The sequence below is a fragment of the Oncorhynchus nerka genome, linkage group LG4, assembly GCF_034236695.1.
Source record: "Oncorhynchus nerka isolate Pitt River linkage group LG4, Oner_Uvic_2.0, whole genome shotgun sequence".
Taxonomy (NCBI): domain Eukaryota; kingdom Metazoa; phylum Chordata; class Actinopteri; order Salmoniformes; family Salmonidae; genus Oncorhynchus; species Oncorhynchus nerka.
Genome location: NC_088399.1, coordinates 11,339,638 through 11,358,610, shown reverse-complemented (window position 1 = coordinate 11,358,610; position 18,973 = coordinate 11,339,638). Strand labels below are relative to the sequence as shown.

The following is an 18,973-nucleotide window of genomic DNA, read 5'->3' as shown; positions in this document are numbered from 1 at the left end:
ATGGTTCTGTTGAGGTGTAGATGGATGGTGTTCTAGGATATGATAGTTATGTTGGGGTGTAGACAGATGGTGTTCTAGGATATGATAGTATGATAGTTCTGTTGTGGTGTAGATGGATGGTGTTCTAGGATATGATAGTTCTGTTGTGGTGTAGATGGATGGTGTTCTAGGACATGATGGTTCTGTTGAGGTGTAGATGGATGGTGTTCTAGGATATGATAGTTCTGTTGTGGTGTAGATGGATGGTGTTCTAGGATATGATAGTTCTGTTGAGTTGTAGATGGATGGTGTTCTAGGATATGATAGTATGATAGTTCTGTTGTGGTGTAGATGGATGGTGTTCTAGGATATGATAGTATGATAGTTCTGTTGGGGTGTAGATGGATGGTGTTCTAGGATGGATAGTTCTGTTGGATGTAGATGGATGGTGTTCTAGGATATGATAGTTCTGTTGGGGTGTAGATGGATGGTGTTCTAGGATATGATAGTATGATGGTTCTGTTGGGGTGTAGATGGATGGTGTTCTAGGATATGATAGTTCTGTTGTGTTTTAGATGGATGGTGTTCTAGGATATGATGGTTCTGTTGATGTAGATGGATGTTTCTGATAGTTCTGTTGTGGTTTAGATGGATGGTGTTCTAGGATATGATGGTTCTGTTGTGTGATGGATGGTGTTCTAGGATATGATAGTTATGGTGTTCAGATGGTGTTCTAGGATATGATGGATAGTTCTGTTGTGGTGTAGATGGATGGTGTTCTAGGATATGATAGTTCTGTTGTGGTGTAGATGGATGGTGTTCTAGGACATGATGGTTCTGTTGTGGTGTAGATGGATGGTGTTCTAGGATATGATAGTTCTGTTGTGGTGTAGATGGATGGTGTTCTAGGATATGATAGTTCTGTTGTGGTGTAGATGGATGGTGTTCTAGGATATGATAGTATGATAGTTCTGTTGTGGTGTAGATGGATGGTGTTCTAGGATATGATAGTTATGTTGAGGTGTAGATGTATGTTCTAGGATATGATAGTATGATAGTTCTGTTGAGTTGTAGATGGATGTTGTTCTAGGATATGATAGTATGATAGTTCTGTTGTGGTGTAGATGGATGGTGTTCTAGGATATGATAGTTCTGTTGGGGTGTAGATGGATGGTGTTCTAGGATATGATAGTTCTGTTGTGGTGTAGATGGATGGTGTTCTAGGATATGATAGTTCTGTTGTGGTGTAGATGGATGGTGTTCTAGGATATGATAGTTCTGTTGTGGTGTAGATGTATGGAAGTGGTGTGGATACCGCAAATTAAAGCCTGCCTCTTAAATGGATGTTTGTGCGTTTGTCCATCTTTTTACTATTTTACATTGTGTGTGTCAGATTTACCAAGCATTTTGCACAAAGTGCAAACAACAAAGTTTGGTCATTTTTCCCTGGGATGGGTTGAAAAATAACTAAGCAAAACTATTCGATACATACCCCCCAGCTAACATATTTGGTTCCTTGGAAGTTGTGAGAACGTATGTTTTTGTTTTCTCATTGATTGTGGGAACGAATCCATTCGATTCCCGACTGTTGAAACAGAATGTCTTTTAAACACCTGAGAACAAAATTTTTGCCTCTACTGGGAAGTTTATTTTTAGGTTGCAGGGATGTTCTTAGAACGTTTTACTCTGATTTCTTGACCGTTTTCCTGGGAGGTTTTATTAACACACTGAGATCGGAAATGTAAGAGTATTTTAAGGTAATTAAATAACATTCTGAGAACATTCTCTAAATGTTGTGAAAGTTTTCTTATGGTTATTTTTTAAACTTTTTCTTATCGCTATGCTCAAAATGTAACGGTTGTTTTTGAGTTTTTTTTAATAACTTCCTTAAAACATTCACGAATGTTTCAACAGTACTTCTAATAACACTGCTAGCTTATTTTAGGTTACATTTTGGAACTCCCAACACAGATACAGTACATTAGTCTATTTAAACAGACCCCATTTCAAAGGAAACAAGCACTCATTAAGATCAACACACCTGATTGAGAGTTTTGTAGACACTGAGAACAGAATGTATTTGTTTTTAAATAACATTCTCTGAAAGTTACTAAAATCATCCCAAAAAATGTTACGTTCCCAGAATGTAGTAAATGTATGACATTAAATAGAAACACATGGGAACTTGGGTGAAATGTTTGTGGAAGTACTGAAATTCCCACAGAAGAGTGCTGTTTCTTAAAGTTCTGAACAATTAAAGAACATGTCTTTAAATAGAACCACGAGGAAACGTGTATGAAACGTTATGCTGAAGTGCTGAAATTCCCACAGAAGAACATTGTTTCTTAACGTTCTCTGAACTATTTGAGAACATTCCCAATGTCAAACCGTTTGGATCATTTTCTTTTAACATTACCAAAATGTTAATTACATTTAACCATGTTTGAACTTTTAGGAAACTTTCTGTCAAAGTAATGAAATAGCAAGAAAATAATGGTAAATTTTTTTAATTTAATGAAGTTCTTTCAAATCTGCTGAAAATGTTTCAAACCCAAGCAACTATTCTGCACCGGTTCCAGAAAGTTGTGGGAAAGTTTTATGCTAAATAACAATAGGACAACCACGCTCTCACCAAGCTCTAAGAAACATATGGTTCTCAGAACGTTCTGTGCTAGCTGGGCCAGTCTTCTTTAACATTTTAGGTTTGATTTATTCTCTACATTAAAAAAAAAAAAAAATGCAAATGCGAAACTCTGCACCTGCCTGCACAAACCATAGCAAAGACGCAGTGTGTGTGTGTGTGTGTGTGTGTGAGTGTGTGACTCATCAATATTGTACCCACTGAGAGGGCTGTATTGACCCAGTGCTTTTGTTTGGTTCTTTCAGGGACTGTGGGAGTGTCAAGGGGACCTGTGAGGACGAAGCCTCCATCATGTACGCCTGGGCCCGAAATGCCCCACCCACCAGGCTACCCCCAGGTACACAGTCTCTCTCTTTCTTTTTCCCTTTAATCTCTCTCTTCCATCTTTCTCTCCCTCCATCTTTCTCTCTTCTCCACCTCTCTCTCACTGGAGAGAGGAGAGATCAGACTCTACCCCAGTGCTCTCTGGAGAGAGGAGAGATCAGACTCTACCCCAGTGCTCACTGGAGAGAGGAGAGATCAGACTCTACCCCAGTGCTCTCTGGAGAGAGGAGAGATCAGACTCTACCCCAGTGCTCTCTGGAGAAGGGAGAGATCAGACTCTACCCCAGTGCTCTCTGGAGAGGAGAGATCAGACTCTACCCCAGTGCTCTCTGGAGAGAGGAGAGATCAGACTCTACCCCAGTGCTCTCTGGAGAGGGGAGAGATCAGACTCTACCCCAGTGCTCTCTGGAGAGGGGAGAGATCAGACTCTACCCCAGTGCTCTCTGGAGAGAGGAGAGATCAGACTCTACCCCAGTGCTCTCTGGAGAGAGGAGAGATCAGACTCTACCCCAGTGCTCCCTGGAGAGGGGAGAGATCAGACTCTACCCCAGTGCTCCCTGGAGAGGGGAGAGATCAGACTCTACCCCAGTGCTCACTGGAGAGAGGAGAGATCAGACTCTACCCCAGTGCTCTCTGGAGAGAGGAGAGATCAGACTCTACCCCAGTGCTCTCTGGAGAGGGGAGAGATCAGACTCTATCCCAGTGCTCTCTGGAGAGGGGAGAGATCAGACTCTACCCCAGTGCTCTCTGGAGAGGGGAGAGATCAGACTCTACCCCAGTGCTCTCTGGAGAGAGGAGAGATCAGACTCTACCCCAGTGCTCTCTGGAGAGGAGAGATCAGACTCTACCCCAGTGCTCCCTGGAGAGGGAGAGATCAGACTCTACCCCAGTGCTCCTGGAGAGGGAGAGATCAGACTCTACCCCAGTGCTCCCTGGAGAGGGAGAGATCAGACTCTACCCCAGTGCTCCCTGGAGAGGGGAGAGATCAGACTCTACCCCAGTGCTCACTGGAGAGAGGAGAGATCAGACTCTACCCCAGTGCTCACTGGAGAGAGGAGAGATCACTCTACCCCAGTGCTCTCTGGAGAGACTCTACCCCAGTGCTCTCTGGAGAGAGAGATCAGACTCTACCCCAGTGCTCTCTGGAGAGGGGAGAGATCAGACTCTACCCCAGTGCTCTCTGGAGAGGGGAGAGATCAGACTCTACCCCAGTGCTCTCTGGAGAGGGGAGAGATCACTCTTCCCCAGTGCTCTCTGGAGAGAGGAGAGATCAGACTCTACCCCAGTGATCTCTGGAGAGAGGAGAGATCAGACTCTACCCCAGTGCTCTCTGGAGAGAGGAGAGATCAGACTCTATCCCAGTGAGCTCTGGAGAGAGGAGAGATCAGACTCTACCCCAGTGCTCTCTGGAGAGAGGAGAGATCAGATTCTACCCCAGTGAGCTCTGGAGAGGGGAGAGATCAGACTCTACCCCAGTGCTCTCTGGAGAGAGGAGAGATCAGACTCTACCCCAGTGCTCTCTGGAGAGAGGAGAGATCAGATTCTACCCCAGTGAGCTCTGGAGAGAGGAGAGATCAGACTCTACCCCAGTGCTCTCTGGAGAGAGGAGAGATCAGACTCTACCCCAGTGCTCTCTGGAGAGAGGAGAGATCAGACTCTACCCCAGTGCTCTCTGGAGAGGGGAGAGATCAGACTCTTCCCCAGTGCTCTCTGGAGAGGGGAGAGATCAGACTCTACCCCAGTGAGCTGTGGAGAGAGTAGATCCATGATTGGTAATCCTGCGCCTTTAGCCTGCATTACTGTAATTGCTCTCCAATGACTTCATCCTTATCAATGCATCTCATTCTTGCAGCCCTCACAGAGACCTTAATTACTTGTGCCTGTCTTTTTCTCTTTGTTTTTTTCTCTCCCAGATGTCGGTTTTAAAGTTGGAGGGAAATCCAGAATCACTTACTTTGTGCTGCAAATCCACTATGGGGATGTCCACGCTTTTAGTGGTGAGTGGTGATTGGTGATAAAACTTCAGTAGGGTTGCAAAATTCCCTGTAATTTCCCAAAAATTCACAGGTTTTCTATAAATCCCGGTTGGAGTATTCCTGGAATCATGAGGGGAAAAGCAGGAATGACAGCGGTCACCAACCCTGGTCCTGGAGCTTCACGCCATACCAGGGGTCTGATCCAGTCCAGCATTAACACACCCTATTTAGCCAATCAATTCATCTGTTTTAGGGCTGGGTTGAAACAAAAGTCTGTGACCCCTGTAGCCCCGCAGAACCAGATTGGGTGACCCCTGTAGCCCCACAGAACCAGATTGGGTGACCCCTGTAGCCCCGCAGAACCAGATTGGGTGACCCCTGTAGCCCCGCAGAACCAGATTGGGTGACCCCTGTAGCCCCCCCAGAACCAGATTGGGTGACCCCTGTAGCCCCGCAGAACCAGATTGGGTGACCCCCTGTAGAGAACCAGATTGGGTGACCCCTGTAGCCCCGCAGAACCAGATTGGGTGACCCCTGTAGCCCCGCAGAACCAGATTGGGTGACCCCTGCCCAGAACCAGATTGGGTGACCCCCCCGCAGAACCAGATTGGGTGACCCCTGCCCCGCAGAACCAGATTGGGTGACCCCTGTAGCCCCACAGAACCAGATTGGGTGACCCCTGTAGCCCCGCAGAACCAGATTGGGTGACCCCTGTAGCCCCGCAGAACCAGATTGGGTGACCCCTGTAGCCCCGCAGAACCAGATTGGGTGACCCCTGTAGCCCCGCAGAACCAGATTGGGTGACCCCTGTAGCCCCGCAGAACCAGATTGGGTGACCCCTGCCCCGCAGAACCAGATTGGGTGACCCCTGTAGCCCCGCAGAACCAGATTGGGTGACCCTGTAGCCCCGCAGAACCAGATTGGGTGACCCTGTAGCCCCGCAGAACCAGATTGGGTGACCCTGTAGCCCCGTTGGGTGACCCCTGTAGCCCCGCAGAACCAGATTGGGTGACCCCTGTAGCCCCGCAGAACCAGATTGGGTGACCCCTGTAGCCCCGCAGAACCAGATTGGGTGACCCCTGTAGCCCCCAGATTGGGTGACAGAACCAGATTGGGTGACCCCTGTAGCCCCGCAGAACCAGATTGGGTGACCCCTGTAGCCCCGCAGAACCAGATTGGGTGACCCCTGTAGCCCCGCAGAACCAGATTGGGTGACCCCTGTAGCCCCGCAGAACCAGATTGGGTGACCCCTGTAGCCCCGCAGAACCAGATTGGGTGACCCCTGCAGAACCAGATTGGGTGACCCCCCCGCAGAACCAGATTGGGTGACCAGATTGGGTGACCCCTGTAGCCCCGCAGAACCAGATTGGGTGACCCCTGTAGCCCCGAGAACCAGATTGGGTGACCCCTGCCCCGCAGAACCAGATTGGGTGACCCCTGTAGCCCCACAGAACCAGATTGGGTGACCCCTGTAGCCCCGCAGAACCAGATTGGGTGACCCCTGTAGCCCCGCAGAACCAGATTGGGTGACCCCTGTAGCCCCGCAGAACCAGATTGGGTGACCCCTGTAGCTCCGCAGAACCAGATTGGGTGACCCCTGTATTAAAAAAAGTGATGAATTCACCTAGACTGTAATATTGTGCCTGCTTTGTATTCAAATACAGTACCTGGTAATTATTGTACAGTTCATTACTCTCATAGTTAATATGTGTTTATCACCAAGCGTTTCCAGTTTTGTTTTATTCAGGCTTTCACGACCAGATTATTTTAATTAGGGACTCAAAACAGTTATTGTTCCCCCACAGCATTAAGTGGTTATTGTTCTCTTCCCCCACAATGAGCTCCCAAAAGACTCAACAGCAAACCTTTGTGTTGTTCCACGTTCGTTGCGACAGCTTCGCCCCCAGTGGCAGCTGAGAGAGAGTTCTTTCACTAAGTGGCCATTGATTGTGCATTGAGTGAGTCTGCTTCCCAAAGGGAACCCTATTCCCTATGTAGTGCACTAATTTTGACCAGGGCCCAATAGGGGAGTGTATTGGCATTAGAATACTACATTGGAGTGGATGTCTCTTCTCCCCAATATAAGTCAGGACAGGCACACCATTACTGGGCTGCCTGACATTACTGGGCTGCCTGACATTACTGGGCTACCTGACATTACTGGGCTGTCTGGAGTGACTGGGCTGCCTGAATGACTGGGCTGCCTGATATTACTGGGCTGCCTGATATTACTGGGCTGCCTGACATTACTGGGCTACCTGACATTACTGGGCTACCTGACATTACTGGGCTACCTGACATTACTGGGCTACCTGACATTACTGGGCTGCCTGACATTACTGGGCTGCCTTGAGGCAGCATGCAAATGTTGCATGTCTATGACCCGAATCACAAACAATAGTTGGTTTGGTGGAAGACGCCAGTACTTTTACCTAGAAAACAAAGAGACGCTCAACAGATGTTTGAGGATAATGGTGTAGTTTATTACCGTAAAACAGACATTTGAGGATAATGGTGTAGTTAATTATCTTAAAACAGACATTTGAGGATAATGGTGGTGTTAATTACCGTAAAACGGCAGTTAGCGTAGTGGTTAGAGTGTTGGGCCAGTAAACGAAAGGTTGATGTACTGAATCCCCGAGTTGACAAGGTACAAATCTGTTGTTCTGCCCCTGAACAAGGCAGTTAACCCACTGTTCCTAGGCCGTCATTGTAAATAACAATTTATTCTTAACTGACTTGCCTAGTTAAATAAAGGTTAAATATATATATTTTTTTAAACAACAAAAAAAACAGACGCTTGAGGAAAATGGTGTAGTTGTTACCGTAAAACTTCAACTAAACGCGAGTCTCAAATAGCCCTTTTAGTAGCTGGGCAACTGCACACAACTGCTGGGTCTAAATGAATTGTTTAGTGAGGTTTAATGTTTGAGATGTTACGTTAAATAATTCAGTACTGACTCAAACAAGTGATGGCAATCATCCTTTTTTATCGCCAGTAAAAGACTGCTAGCCATTGGCTGCTAACAGCTGAGAGCTACTAGCTAACTGGCAAGCACAAAAACAGTCAATAACTTTGGGAGTGCAGAACTGAGAACTGTAATACCTGCTGTGTAGTCACAGTCAAAGAGGAGAATAATTATTCAGTCAAGGAAAGTTTTTATTTATTTTTTAAAAACATTTTTTTTTAAATGGAGGCACACCAAGACAAAATAAGTGTGACACAGTGTGTAAATGATAACACATTAGTGCAGGAAATGAAGAAGTTGATTATAATGCTGAACATGAATGCTGGAATTAAACAATTAAATATGCAAATGAGTGCTCTCTGGGGAGTACAGATGTGTGTGTTGTGTGCCTGCCCACATGTATTAGAATGCAAACCAGCTTCTCAGGATTATTGTATGTTAATAGGCAGCTCCAGAAATAAACCCTATGGTATTGCTGTGTAGCCACAGGGGCAGGAGCTCTGGGGCTACAGCTAGCCGCCGCGGCGCTAGCTTACTTCAATGGGCTTGTCTGGTGTTTGCTTAAACCCCCCTGTGTAAACATGGCTAGCCTATTGGGTGGGAGGGACGACGACTCAATCTGTGTCTTAAATGGCACCCTATTCCCTAAATGGTGCACTACTTTCAACCAGAACCCTATGGGCCCTGGTCCAAAGTAGTGCACGGTGAAGATAATAGGGAGCCATAATAGTGCTGTAATTGAATAATGTATTACGGTGCTTTACAGTCGTAAAGGAACTCCTGCAGTAGAGAGTGAATCGGACTGGGCTTCATCAAAACAGCATTCTGGGGTAGCCTAGTGGTTAGAGCGTTGGACTAGTAACCGAAAGGTTGCAAGTTCAAACCCCCGAGCTGACAAGGTACAAATCTGTCGTCCTGCCCCTGAACAGGCAGTTAACCCACTGTTCCTAGGCCGTCATTGAAAATAAGAATTTGTTCTTAACTGACTTGCCTAGTTAAATAAAGGTCAAATAATAAAAATCGATAATTTGTTGTCGGCTAATTGCACGTTTTTTGTTTCAGACCACCATAGAGATTGCTCAGGACTTACCTTACGAATGACTTCCAAACCGTAAGTATTATATCAATTACCTGTAGTACATTTCCATATTTACAGGAAATACTATGTAATCATTTACTGTAATTTATAACCATTGTATATGTCTGCAGCTTCGCAGGCTAGTTGGATTGGATTGGGACAGACACAAACAGCCCAATTTGGGTGATTCATTCAGTTGAACAGAGAGAACATTTTACTTGTATTGGCCTGCGTCCCAAATGGCACCATATTCCCTTTATATTGCACTACTTTTTAAAACATGGCCGATAAGGCTCTTGTCAAATATAGTGCACTACTAACCTACAATACTTATCTGTGGGCAGCATCATAAGTGTGATGTGAGTGGAATGATGTCCAACCCAGCACTTTGTATTGACCCCCTTATTTGAAACAACGGCTGAAACGGTGGATAAATACAAATTAAAAAGTATGCCATTTATGAAGAAAAAAAGACTAGGATTTATTATAGGCATTGGTTGAAGCTCAGTATTAAACTAAAATCTCCCTACCATCATATCTAAGCCAACATGAAGCAAATCTAGTTGAAAATGAGAAAATCAACTTGATTGGAGGTTATGAACGTTACCGAGAACCACATATAAGATTTTTTAACAGGGTCGTTAACAATTTAGTTTTAAGAGTATTTATTGCGCCTACCTAGCTCAAATTCTAGATGTCGGATTAAAACGAGACTATAGTGTTCATAAAGTGACCATCGGACTTCACTAAATTTGTAGGTGCAACAGTTTATTACATTTATAATTTATCGATCTCACAAGCTCATTCCTGACCATTAAGAACCAACAACGTGCTACCTTTTTGTAGCATTTCTGACAATTTTGATTAGCTAGGTAGCTAGCTAGCTAACGTTACTTACCTAATGTTTGCTTGATTGTACAAAGTCCAGCAGCTAGCCTCTGTAGCTAGCTAGCTAACACCAGTCAGCTGAAAGCTAGCTAGCTAACTAACAAATAGGCAAAGTAAGGTAGCTAGCTATTTTTGTTTATGGAAGGTTTGTTACACAAATAACTTCTGCCATTAGCAAGCTAGCTAGTTAGAGCCAGACATAAACAGCTGAAGCTAGCTAATGATAGCTAGTTCATGTCCAAATGCCAGTCCTTTCCACAAAACATAGCTAGCAAGCTAACGTACATCAGCTCAAAACCAACCCCAAACTTTGGACAAATTGTCATGCTGCAAACTTACTATGCATGCAATGGGCTTTTGCAACACTAGCTAGCTACTCCATAGTCCAGGCAACAGTAAGAGCTAGCCACATTTCACTGTCTGACAGAACACACTGCTGAGAATTTGTTTTGCTGTCTGACGTTAACAGAGCCTCCTGGCTCTATTGTGCACTGACTGCAGTGTGCATGTGCATGCTTGCTAGCATAAGACAAACTCACCAGTTTAACATCTATAATACATTCCAGTATGCTCCTTCCCCCTGTCTTCATTACATGTTTTAATCATGTGTGCTGATCAACAGTGCCAAACTTACAACTCTGCCACTTGTTGGATATTTTTCAACTCTGCCGTGCACACCTGTGTGAAGCTAGCCAACAATGAGGATTAGCCACAATAGTGGAATTTGCAGTTCGCCTTCAAATAAAAGTCCCCCATTTTGAAAGTGATTCAAACTGATACAAATAGTTGAAAGGGAAAGGGGGATATCTAGTCAATTGAACAACTGAATGCATTCAACTGAAATTCCGCATTTAACCCAACCCCTCTGAATCAGAGAGGTGCGGGGGCTGCCTTAATCGACTTCCATGTCTTCGGCGCCCGGGGAACAGCCATATTTGGACTAGATAAAAAAACATTTTAAGTGAGAATTGGCATTGGTCTGAAGCTGAAAATGAAAGGAAATTCACATGAGCACCACAATGCCTATTTCAACCGTGCTCTACCAAGGTTTTCTAGCACACGGCTTTGACATACTACAGTAAGTATTGTACTACAAACTATGTTGTAAGCAGGTTGCTTGGGATTCAAACCTTCTCAAACAGCCTAATTCATACCCTTCAGAGGGATAATGAACTTTACACTGTCCTGCTATTAAAATTATATATTGTGTATACTGGTGTATATATACAGAACCAGTCAAAACTTTAGACACACCTGCTCATTCCAGGGTTTTTCTTTATTTTGACTATTTTCTACATTGTAGAATAATAGTGAAGACATCAAAACAAACTAACACATGGAATCTATAAGGTGAAAGCACCAATTTGTAAGTCGCTCTGGATAAGAGCGTCTGCTAAATGACTTAAATGTAAAATGTAAATGAATCATGTAGTAACCCAAAAAGTGTTAAACTTATCAAAATATATTTTATATTTGAGATTCTTCAAAGTAGCCACCCTTTGCCTTGATGACAGCTTTGTACACTCTTTGCATTCTCTCAACCAGCTTCATGAGGTAGTCACGTTGAATTCATTTCAATTAACAGGTGTGCCTTGTTAAATGTTAATTTGTGGAATTTCTTTCCATAATACATTTTAGACAATCAGTTGTGTTGTGACAAGGTGTGGGTGGTATACAGAAGATCGCTCTATTTGGTAAAAGACCAAGTCCATATTTTAGCAAGAACAGCTCAAATAAGCAAAGAAAAACAAAAGTCCATCATTACTTTAACCTCTCTGAACCACCCATCCGGATCCGGTATAATTGTCATCAGCAACGCTGAATAGCATAGCGCCACAGTCAAATAATATTAATAGAAAATATTAATATTCATGAAATCACAAGTGCAATATTGCAAAACACAGTTTAGCCTTTTGTTAATCCACCTGTTGTCTCAGATTGTGAAATTATGCTTTACAGCGAAAGTAATACAATGACATGTTTAGCTAAAATGACATGTCAATGACATGCTTTTCTAAAATAAAGGTATAGTGAAATACAGTCATGCACCACATTACTACAAGACAAAACAGCTCAATCAAGCCTAATGGTCTTGTCAGTGTGAAAGCAAAGCTTGCATTCAAAGCAAACATGAAAAGGTAGCAGAATGGGATAATGTCTTACTGTGGTGTGTGAGGAATCCAATACTTTAAAAAAAACTTCTTAGGGATAGCCCGCATTTAAAAAAAACATTTTTGCCTAAATTACATACCCTAATCTAACTACCTGTAGCTCAGGCCCTGAAGCAAGGATATGCATATTCTTGGTACCATTAGAAAGGAAACACTTTGAAGTTTGTGGAAATGTGAAAGGAATGTAGCAATAGATCTGGTAAAAGACTATACAAAGAAAATAACAGCCTTTTTTTCAACCACCATCTTTGAAATGCAACAGAAAGGTCCCTGTTCCAGCTATCACTCTGGTTGTAATTCCAATGGTGTTCACAAGATGGCAGCAGTGTACGTGCAACGTTTCAGATGGATAACTTGAAGTATGAGCGAACTACATGACATTTAGTGTAAAGTCACCCAGGTACATTTGGGCAAATCGTGAAGGAGACATTTGCATTCATATTACATTTTCTGCAAGAATATCGTCAAATCTGTATACTTGGACTTCGATTCAGCTTTTCCAGTATTAGTAGACATATCATAAATTCAACATTTGCTAAACAACCAGTTTTCATAACTACATAACTCTGAATATTCTTATAATTTTTGTCCAAAAGGAAAAGGCATGCTGTCGCACAAGGTTAGTAGCTACATTTTACGACAGATACATGATTTCCAAATGCTCCTGTAAAGCCCAGCTCATTGGCTATCTAGCTAGCTTTGTTTGACCCCAATTGGTGCTTATTTGACAAAGTTAGTCATTCAAATGAAGACCGCCCGCGTCATCGGCGTGCCATGGAGTTGCTCTCTGACCAAATATGGTGTCCTATAGGATATACTACACCCCTAATTATATAGTCTCGTTACGTTCTAGGATCTCTGAGGAATACATACGAACGTGATTTGACCGGTTGAAACAACATTTAGGGTTAGATTTTCAAAGATTCCTTTCTTTGCAAATTGAGCGAATGGAAATACAAAATCGACCGTGCATGCTATTAGGGACCTTTTTTAGGTTATGAAAAATTATTTCATCGAACAAAACGACACTTCATGTCATCTCTGGGACCGTTTGGATGATAAAATCAGAGCAAGATTTCAGAATGTAAGTACACATTTCACCTTCAGAGGTGAATTTTACAAACCTATTGCGGTGAAAAAAGAGTTTTGTTGTTAGGCGCTCACCTCAAACAATAGCATGGCATTTTACACAGTAATAGCTACTGTAAATTGGACAGTGCAGTTATATTAACAAGAATGGAAGCTTTCAGCCGATAGAAGACACTTATACTGTACTATATACTGTACTCTATATCATCGACTGCATCCTTATGTAATACATGTATCACTAGCCACTTTAACTATGCCACTTTGTTTACTTTGTCTACATACTCATCTCATATGTATATACTGTACTCGATACCATCTACTGTATGCTGCCCTGTACCATCACTCATTCATATATCCTTATGTACATATTCTTTATCCCCTTACACTGTGTATAAGACAGTAGTTTTGGAATGGTTAGTTAGATTACTTGTTGGTTATTACTGCATTGTTGGAACTAGAAGCACAAGCATTTCGCTACACTCGCATTAACATCTGCTAACCATGTGTATGTGACAAATAAAATTTGATTTGATTTGTACCGACATTTGTTGTTTCTCTAAAATCTGTGATGATGACACAAGGCGCTGCATGATTTACAACTGTCCCGTTGATGGGACGCCGATCCCTAAGAAGAACTTGTATGTGGTACAAATCACATTATTGTGGAACCACATCCTCTAATACTATAAGTTAAGCTGTTTGAGAAGGTTTAAATCCTAAGAAACCTGCCTACACATAGTCTGAAGTAAAATACCAACATAGTTACTGTAGTAGGTTAAAGCTGTGTGCTGGAAAACCTTGGTAGAGCATGGGTGGAATAGACATTGTGGTGCTCATCTGAATTTCCTTTCTTTTTTGGCTTCAAACCAATGCCTATTCTCACTTAAATCGTAGTTTCTGTACCTTGTGCTGTCAAAGAGAAATGACATTATTGAAACGGGTCATTGACCTAAGTTAAACGTTTTGTACCGTTCCTCTGAGTGATCTACGTTAAACATATTGTACCGTTCCACTGTTTCCTCTGAGTGATGGAATAAGAGGTGGCTGATGGATAAAGGTGCCGGCTCCGGTCCGCTTCCTCCTTTGTCTCCATACTCCAGTTTCACTCCACTGCCATACTACTGGATGGGCACATTTATTGTCTGTAGCAGTCCGTCTCCATTCTGGCTCAAACTAGAGGGAGTAATGTCTATCTATGGTGTCCTGGGAATAACAAATTATAGCAGTCTGTTGCCATTCTGGCTCACAAGATAGGTTTCCATCCAATTGGCCACAGAATTTCATTCTAAGATCTGCGTAAAAGCAATATTTCCCTCCAGAGATGTTTCCATCAAATGTACTTGTTGTCGATAAAAGGCTGTGCGTGATGACGTAGTGCACATTAAAACTAATAACTTTTGTGTTTAAATTCCCATGTACCGAATAAACATATAGGTTAAATTGGTTTCCATCAATGCAAGATAAATGGGAATCTATCAATACAAGTTAAATGGGAATCTATCAATACAAGTTAAATGGGAATCTATCAATACAAGTTAAATGGGAATCCATCAATACAAGTTAAATGGGAATCTATCAATACAAGTTAAATGGGAATCTATCAATACAAGTTAAATGGGAATCCATCAATACAAGTTAAATGGGAATCCATCAATACAAGTTAAATGGGAATCTATCAATACAAGTTAAATGGGAATCCATCAATACAAGTTAAATGGGAATCTATCAATACAAGTTAAATGGGAATCCATCAATACATGTTAAATGGGAATCCATTGCATTTTCAACTCTACTGATGTTTTTTCCACTATAAATGTTGCATCATATAGCGAATGTGCCCACGTTGGTCTCTCCAGCCAAAACCTCGCAGATACAGTGTGGGTATAGCATACATTATGAGATGATTATGGATAAGAAGGAGATCATTTTTAATTGTCAAACGACAGCCAAGCATTGATCATCATGTCACCAGAAAAAGACCCTTGATATTTATTGGAAAGGAGCATCAAGCTCATCACATTTACATTTACATTTAAGTCATTTAGCAGACGCTCTTATCCAGAGCGACTTACAAATTGGTGCATTCACCTTATGACATCCAGTGGAGCAGCCACTTTACAATAGTGCATCTAAATCTTTTAAGGGGGGTGAGAAGGATTACTTTATCCTATCCTAGGTATTCCTTAAAGAGGTGGGGTTTCAGGTGTCTCCGGAAGGTGGTGATTGACTCCGCTGTCCTGGCGTCGTGAGGGAGTTTGTTCCACCATTGGGGGGCCAGAGCAGCGAACAGTTTTGACTGGGCTGAGCGGGAACTGTACTTCCTCAGTGGTAGGGAGGCGAGCAGGCCAGAGGTGGATGAACGCAGTGCCCTTGTTTGGGTGTAGGGCCTGATCAGAGCCTGGAGGTACTGAGGTGCCGTTCCCCTCACAGCTCCGTAGGCAAGCACCATGGTCTTGTAGCGGATGCGAGCTTCAACTGGAAGCCAGTGGAGAGAGCGGAGGAGCGGGGTGACGTGAGAGAACTTGGGAAGGTTGAACACCAGACGGGCTGCGGCGTTCTGGATGAGTTGTAGGGGTTTAATGGCACAGGCAGGGAGCCCAGCCAACAGTGAGTTGCAGTAATCCAGACGGGAGATGACAAGTGCCTGGATTAGGACCTGCGCCGCTTCCTGTGTGAGGCAGGGTCGTACTCTGCGGATGTTGTAGAGCATGAACCTACAGGAACGGGCCACCGCCTAGTTAACTTCCGGGTTGGAGCGAGCGGTCGCATCTGCACTCGGTCCGCAGGTAGTATTACATTTCATTATAGTACAACGGTTTGATTTGTCTAATCTTAGCAATTTTTCTTCTTAGCTAGCTACATAGCCGTCTTTGTATCATAGATAATTGCGTAATTATCGTATTTCGTCGTCCTAATGCAGTCTACACCGCCCTGCAGCTAGCTAGCTAGCTAACGTCTACCGTTAGCTAGTCCACCGTCTACCGATTAGCAGCACAACTTACACTCAACTGAACGACTTGATTAGTGTAGTGTTAGCTAGCTACATAGTTGTCTTTGCTGTCTTCGTATCCAAGATAATTGTGTAGTTTAGAGTGTGTAGTTTTAGAGTGATTATCTTAATTTACCGAGGTTAGCTAGCCAGCTATTCGTCGTCCTTAACGTAACAGAACTTCCGCACTCAACAATCCGGTCGCATTTCGCTTCGCTCCACAGGTAGTATCACATTTTTCATTTCATTACAGTACAACGGCTTGATTTGTTTGATCGTAGCTAGCATAGCTAGCTACATAGCCGTCTTTGTATCAAAGATAATTGTGTAGTCTTGAGCGATTTCCTAGGTTAGCTAGCCAGCTATTGTCATTCTTTTAACGCAACGTAACGTAAATCAACACTGCTAGCTAGCCCCGAATAGCAGCACAGTAGCACAGTAGAAACCATTACACTCAACGGAACGACTTGATTAGTGTAGTGTCAACAACGCAGACACTGCCAGCTAGCCTACATAGTCAACAACGCAGCCTCTGCCAGCTAGCCTACTTCAGCAGTACTGTATCATTTTAATCATTTTAGTCAATAAGATTCTTGCTACGTAAGCTTAACTTTCTGAACACTCGAGACGTGTAGTCCACTTGTCATTCCAATCTCCTTTGCATTAGCGTAGCCTCTTGTGTAGCCTGTCAACTATGTGTCTGTCTATCCCTGTTCTCTCCTCTCTGCACAGACCATACAAACGCTCCACACCGCGTGGCCGCGGCCACCCTAATCTGGTGGTCCCAGCGCGCACGACCCACGTGGAGTTCCAGGTCTCCGGTAGCCTCTGGAACTGCCGATCTGCGGCCAACAAGGCAGAGTTCATCTCAGCCTATGCCTCCCTCCAGTCCCTCGACTTCTTGGCACTGACGGAAACATGGATCACCACAGACAACACTGCTACTCCTACTGCTCTCTCTTCGTCTGCCCACGTGTTCTCGCACACCCGAGAGCTTCTGGTCAGCGGGGTGGTGGCACCGGGATCCTCATCTCTCCCAAGTGGTCATTCTCTCTTTCTCCCCTTACCCATCTGTCTATCGCCTCCTTTGAATTCCATGCTGTCACAGTTACCAGCCCTTTCAAGCTTAACATCCTTATCATTTATCGCCCTCCAGGTTCCCTCGGAGAGTTCATCAATGAGCTTGATGCCTTGATAAGCTCCTTTCCTGAGGACGGCTCACCTCTCACAGTTCTGGGCGACTTTAACCTCCCCACGTCTACCTTTGACTCATTCCTCTCTGCCTCCTTCTTTCCACTCCTCTCCTCTTTTGACCTCACCCTCTCACCTTCCCCCCCTACTCACAAGGCAGGAAATACGCTCGACCTCATCTTTACTAGATGCTGTTCTTCCACTAACCTCATTGCAACTCCCCTCCAAGATCCTCCTCTCCACCCTCTCCGAGTTGGGCATCTCCGGCGCGGCCCACGCTTGGATTGCGTCCTACCTGACAGGTCGCTCCTACCAGGTGGCGTGGCGAGAATCCGTCTCCTCACCACGTGCTCTCACCACTGGTGTCCCCCAGGGCTTCATTGTGTCCTCCTCCCAGAGCGCTAAGAACCTTGGCGTGATCCTGGACAACACCATGTCGTTCTCAACTAACATCAAGGCGGTGGCCCGTTCCTGTAGGTTCATGCTCGACAGGGTGTTGTCCAGGATCACGCCAAGGTTCTTAGCGCTCTGGGAGGAGGACACAATGAAGCCCTGGGGGACACCAGTGGTGAGAGCACGTGGTGAGGAGACGGATTCTCGCCACGCCACCTGGTAGGAGCGACCTGTCAGGTAGGACGCAATCCAAGCGTGGGCCGCGCCGGAGATGCCCAACTCGGAGAGGGTGGAGAGGAGGATCTGATGGTTCACAGTATCGAAGGCAGCCGATAGGTCTAGAAGGATGAGAGCAGAGGAGAGAGAGTTAGCTTTAGCAGTGCGGAGCGCCTCCGTGATACAGAGAAGAGCAGTCTCAGTTGAATGACTAGTCTTGAAACCTGACTGATTTGGATCAAGAAGGTCATTCTGAGAGAGATAGCGGGAGAGCTGGCCAAGGACGGCACGTTCAAGAGTTTTGGAGAGAAAAGAAAGAAGGGATACTGGTCTGTAGTTGTTGACATCGGAGGGATCGAGTGTAGGTTTTTTCAGAAGGGGTGCAACTCTCGCTCTCTTGAAGACGGAAGGGACGTAGCCAGCGGTCAGGGATGAGTTGATGAGCGAGGTGAGGTAAGGGAGAAGGTCTCCGGAAATGGTCTGGAGAAGAGAGGAGGGGATAGGGTCAAGCGGGCAGGTTGTTGGGCGGCCGGCCGTCACAAGACGCGAGATTTCATCTGGAGAGAGAGGGGAGAAAGAGGTCAGAGCACAGGGTAGGGCAGTGTGAGCAGAACCAGCGGTGTCGTTTGACTTAGCAAACGAGGATCGGATGTCGTCGACCTTCTTTTCAAAATGGTTGACGAAGTCATCTGCAGAGAGGGAGGAGGGGGAGGGGGAGGAGGATTCAGGAGGGAGGAGAAGGTGGCAAAGAGCTTCCTAGGGTTAGAGGCAGATGCTTGGAATTTAGAGTGGTAGAAAGTGGCTTTAGCAGCAGCGACAGAAGAGGAAAATGTAGAGAGGAGGGAGTGAAAGGATGCCAGGTCCGCAGGGAGGCGAGTTTTCCTCCATTTCCGCTCGGCTGCCCGGAGCCCTGTTCTGTGAGCTCGCAATGAGTCGTCGAGCCACGGAGCGGGAGGAGGACCGAGCCGGCCTGGAGGATAGGGGACATAGAGAGTCAAAGGATGCAGAAAGGGAGGAGAGGAGGGTTGAGGAGGCAGAATCAGGAGATAGGTTGGAGAAGGTTTGAGCA

General features: G+C 44.7%; 1 protein-coding gene across 5 annotated transcripts in view; it reads left to right on the top strand.

Moving 5' to 3' along the window:
- Positions 1-18,973, top strand: part of pam (peptidylglycine alpha-amidating monooxygenase) — a 156,399-nt gene that overhangs the window by 48,697 nt on the left and 88,729 nt on the right. For all 5 annotated transcript variants that reach the window (XM_065017215.1, XM_029646556.2, XM_029646549.2 and 2 more), the window contains exons 7-9: positions 2,866-2,957; positions 4,858-4,941; positions 8,952-9,000. In XM_065017215.1, coding sequence (XP_064873287.1) covers positions 2,866-2,957; positions 4,858-4,941; positions 8,952-9,000 — 225 coding nt within the window. The remainder of the gene's footprint in view (positions 1-2,865; positions 2,958-4,857; positions 4,942-8,951; positions 9,001-18,973) is intronic.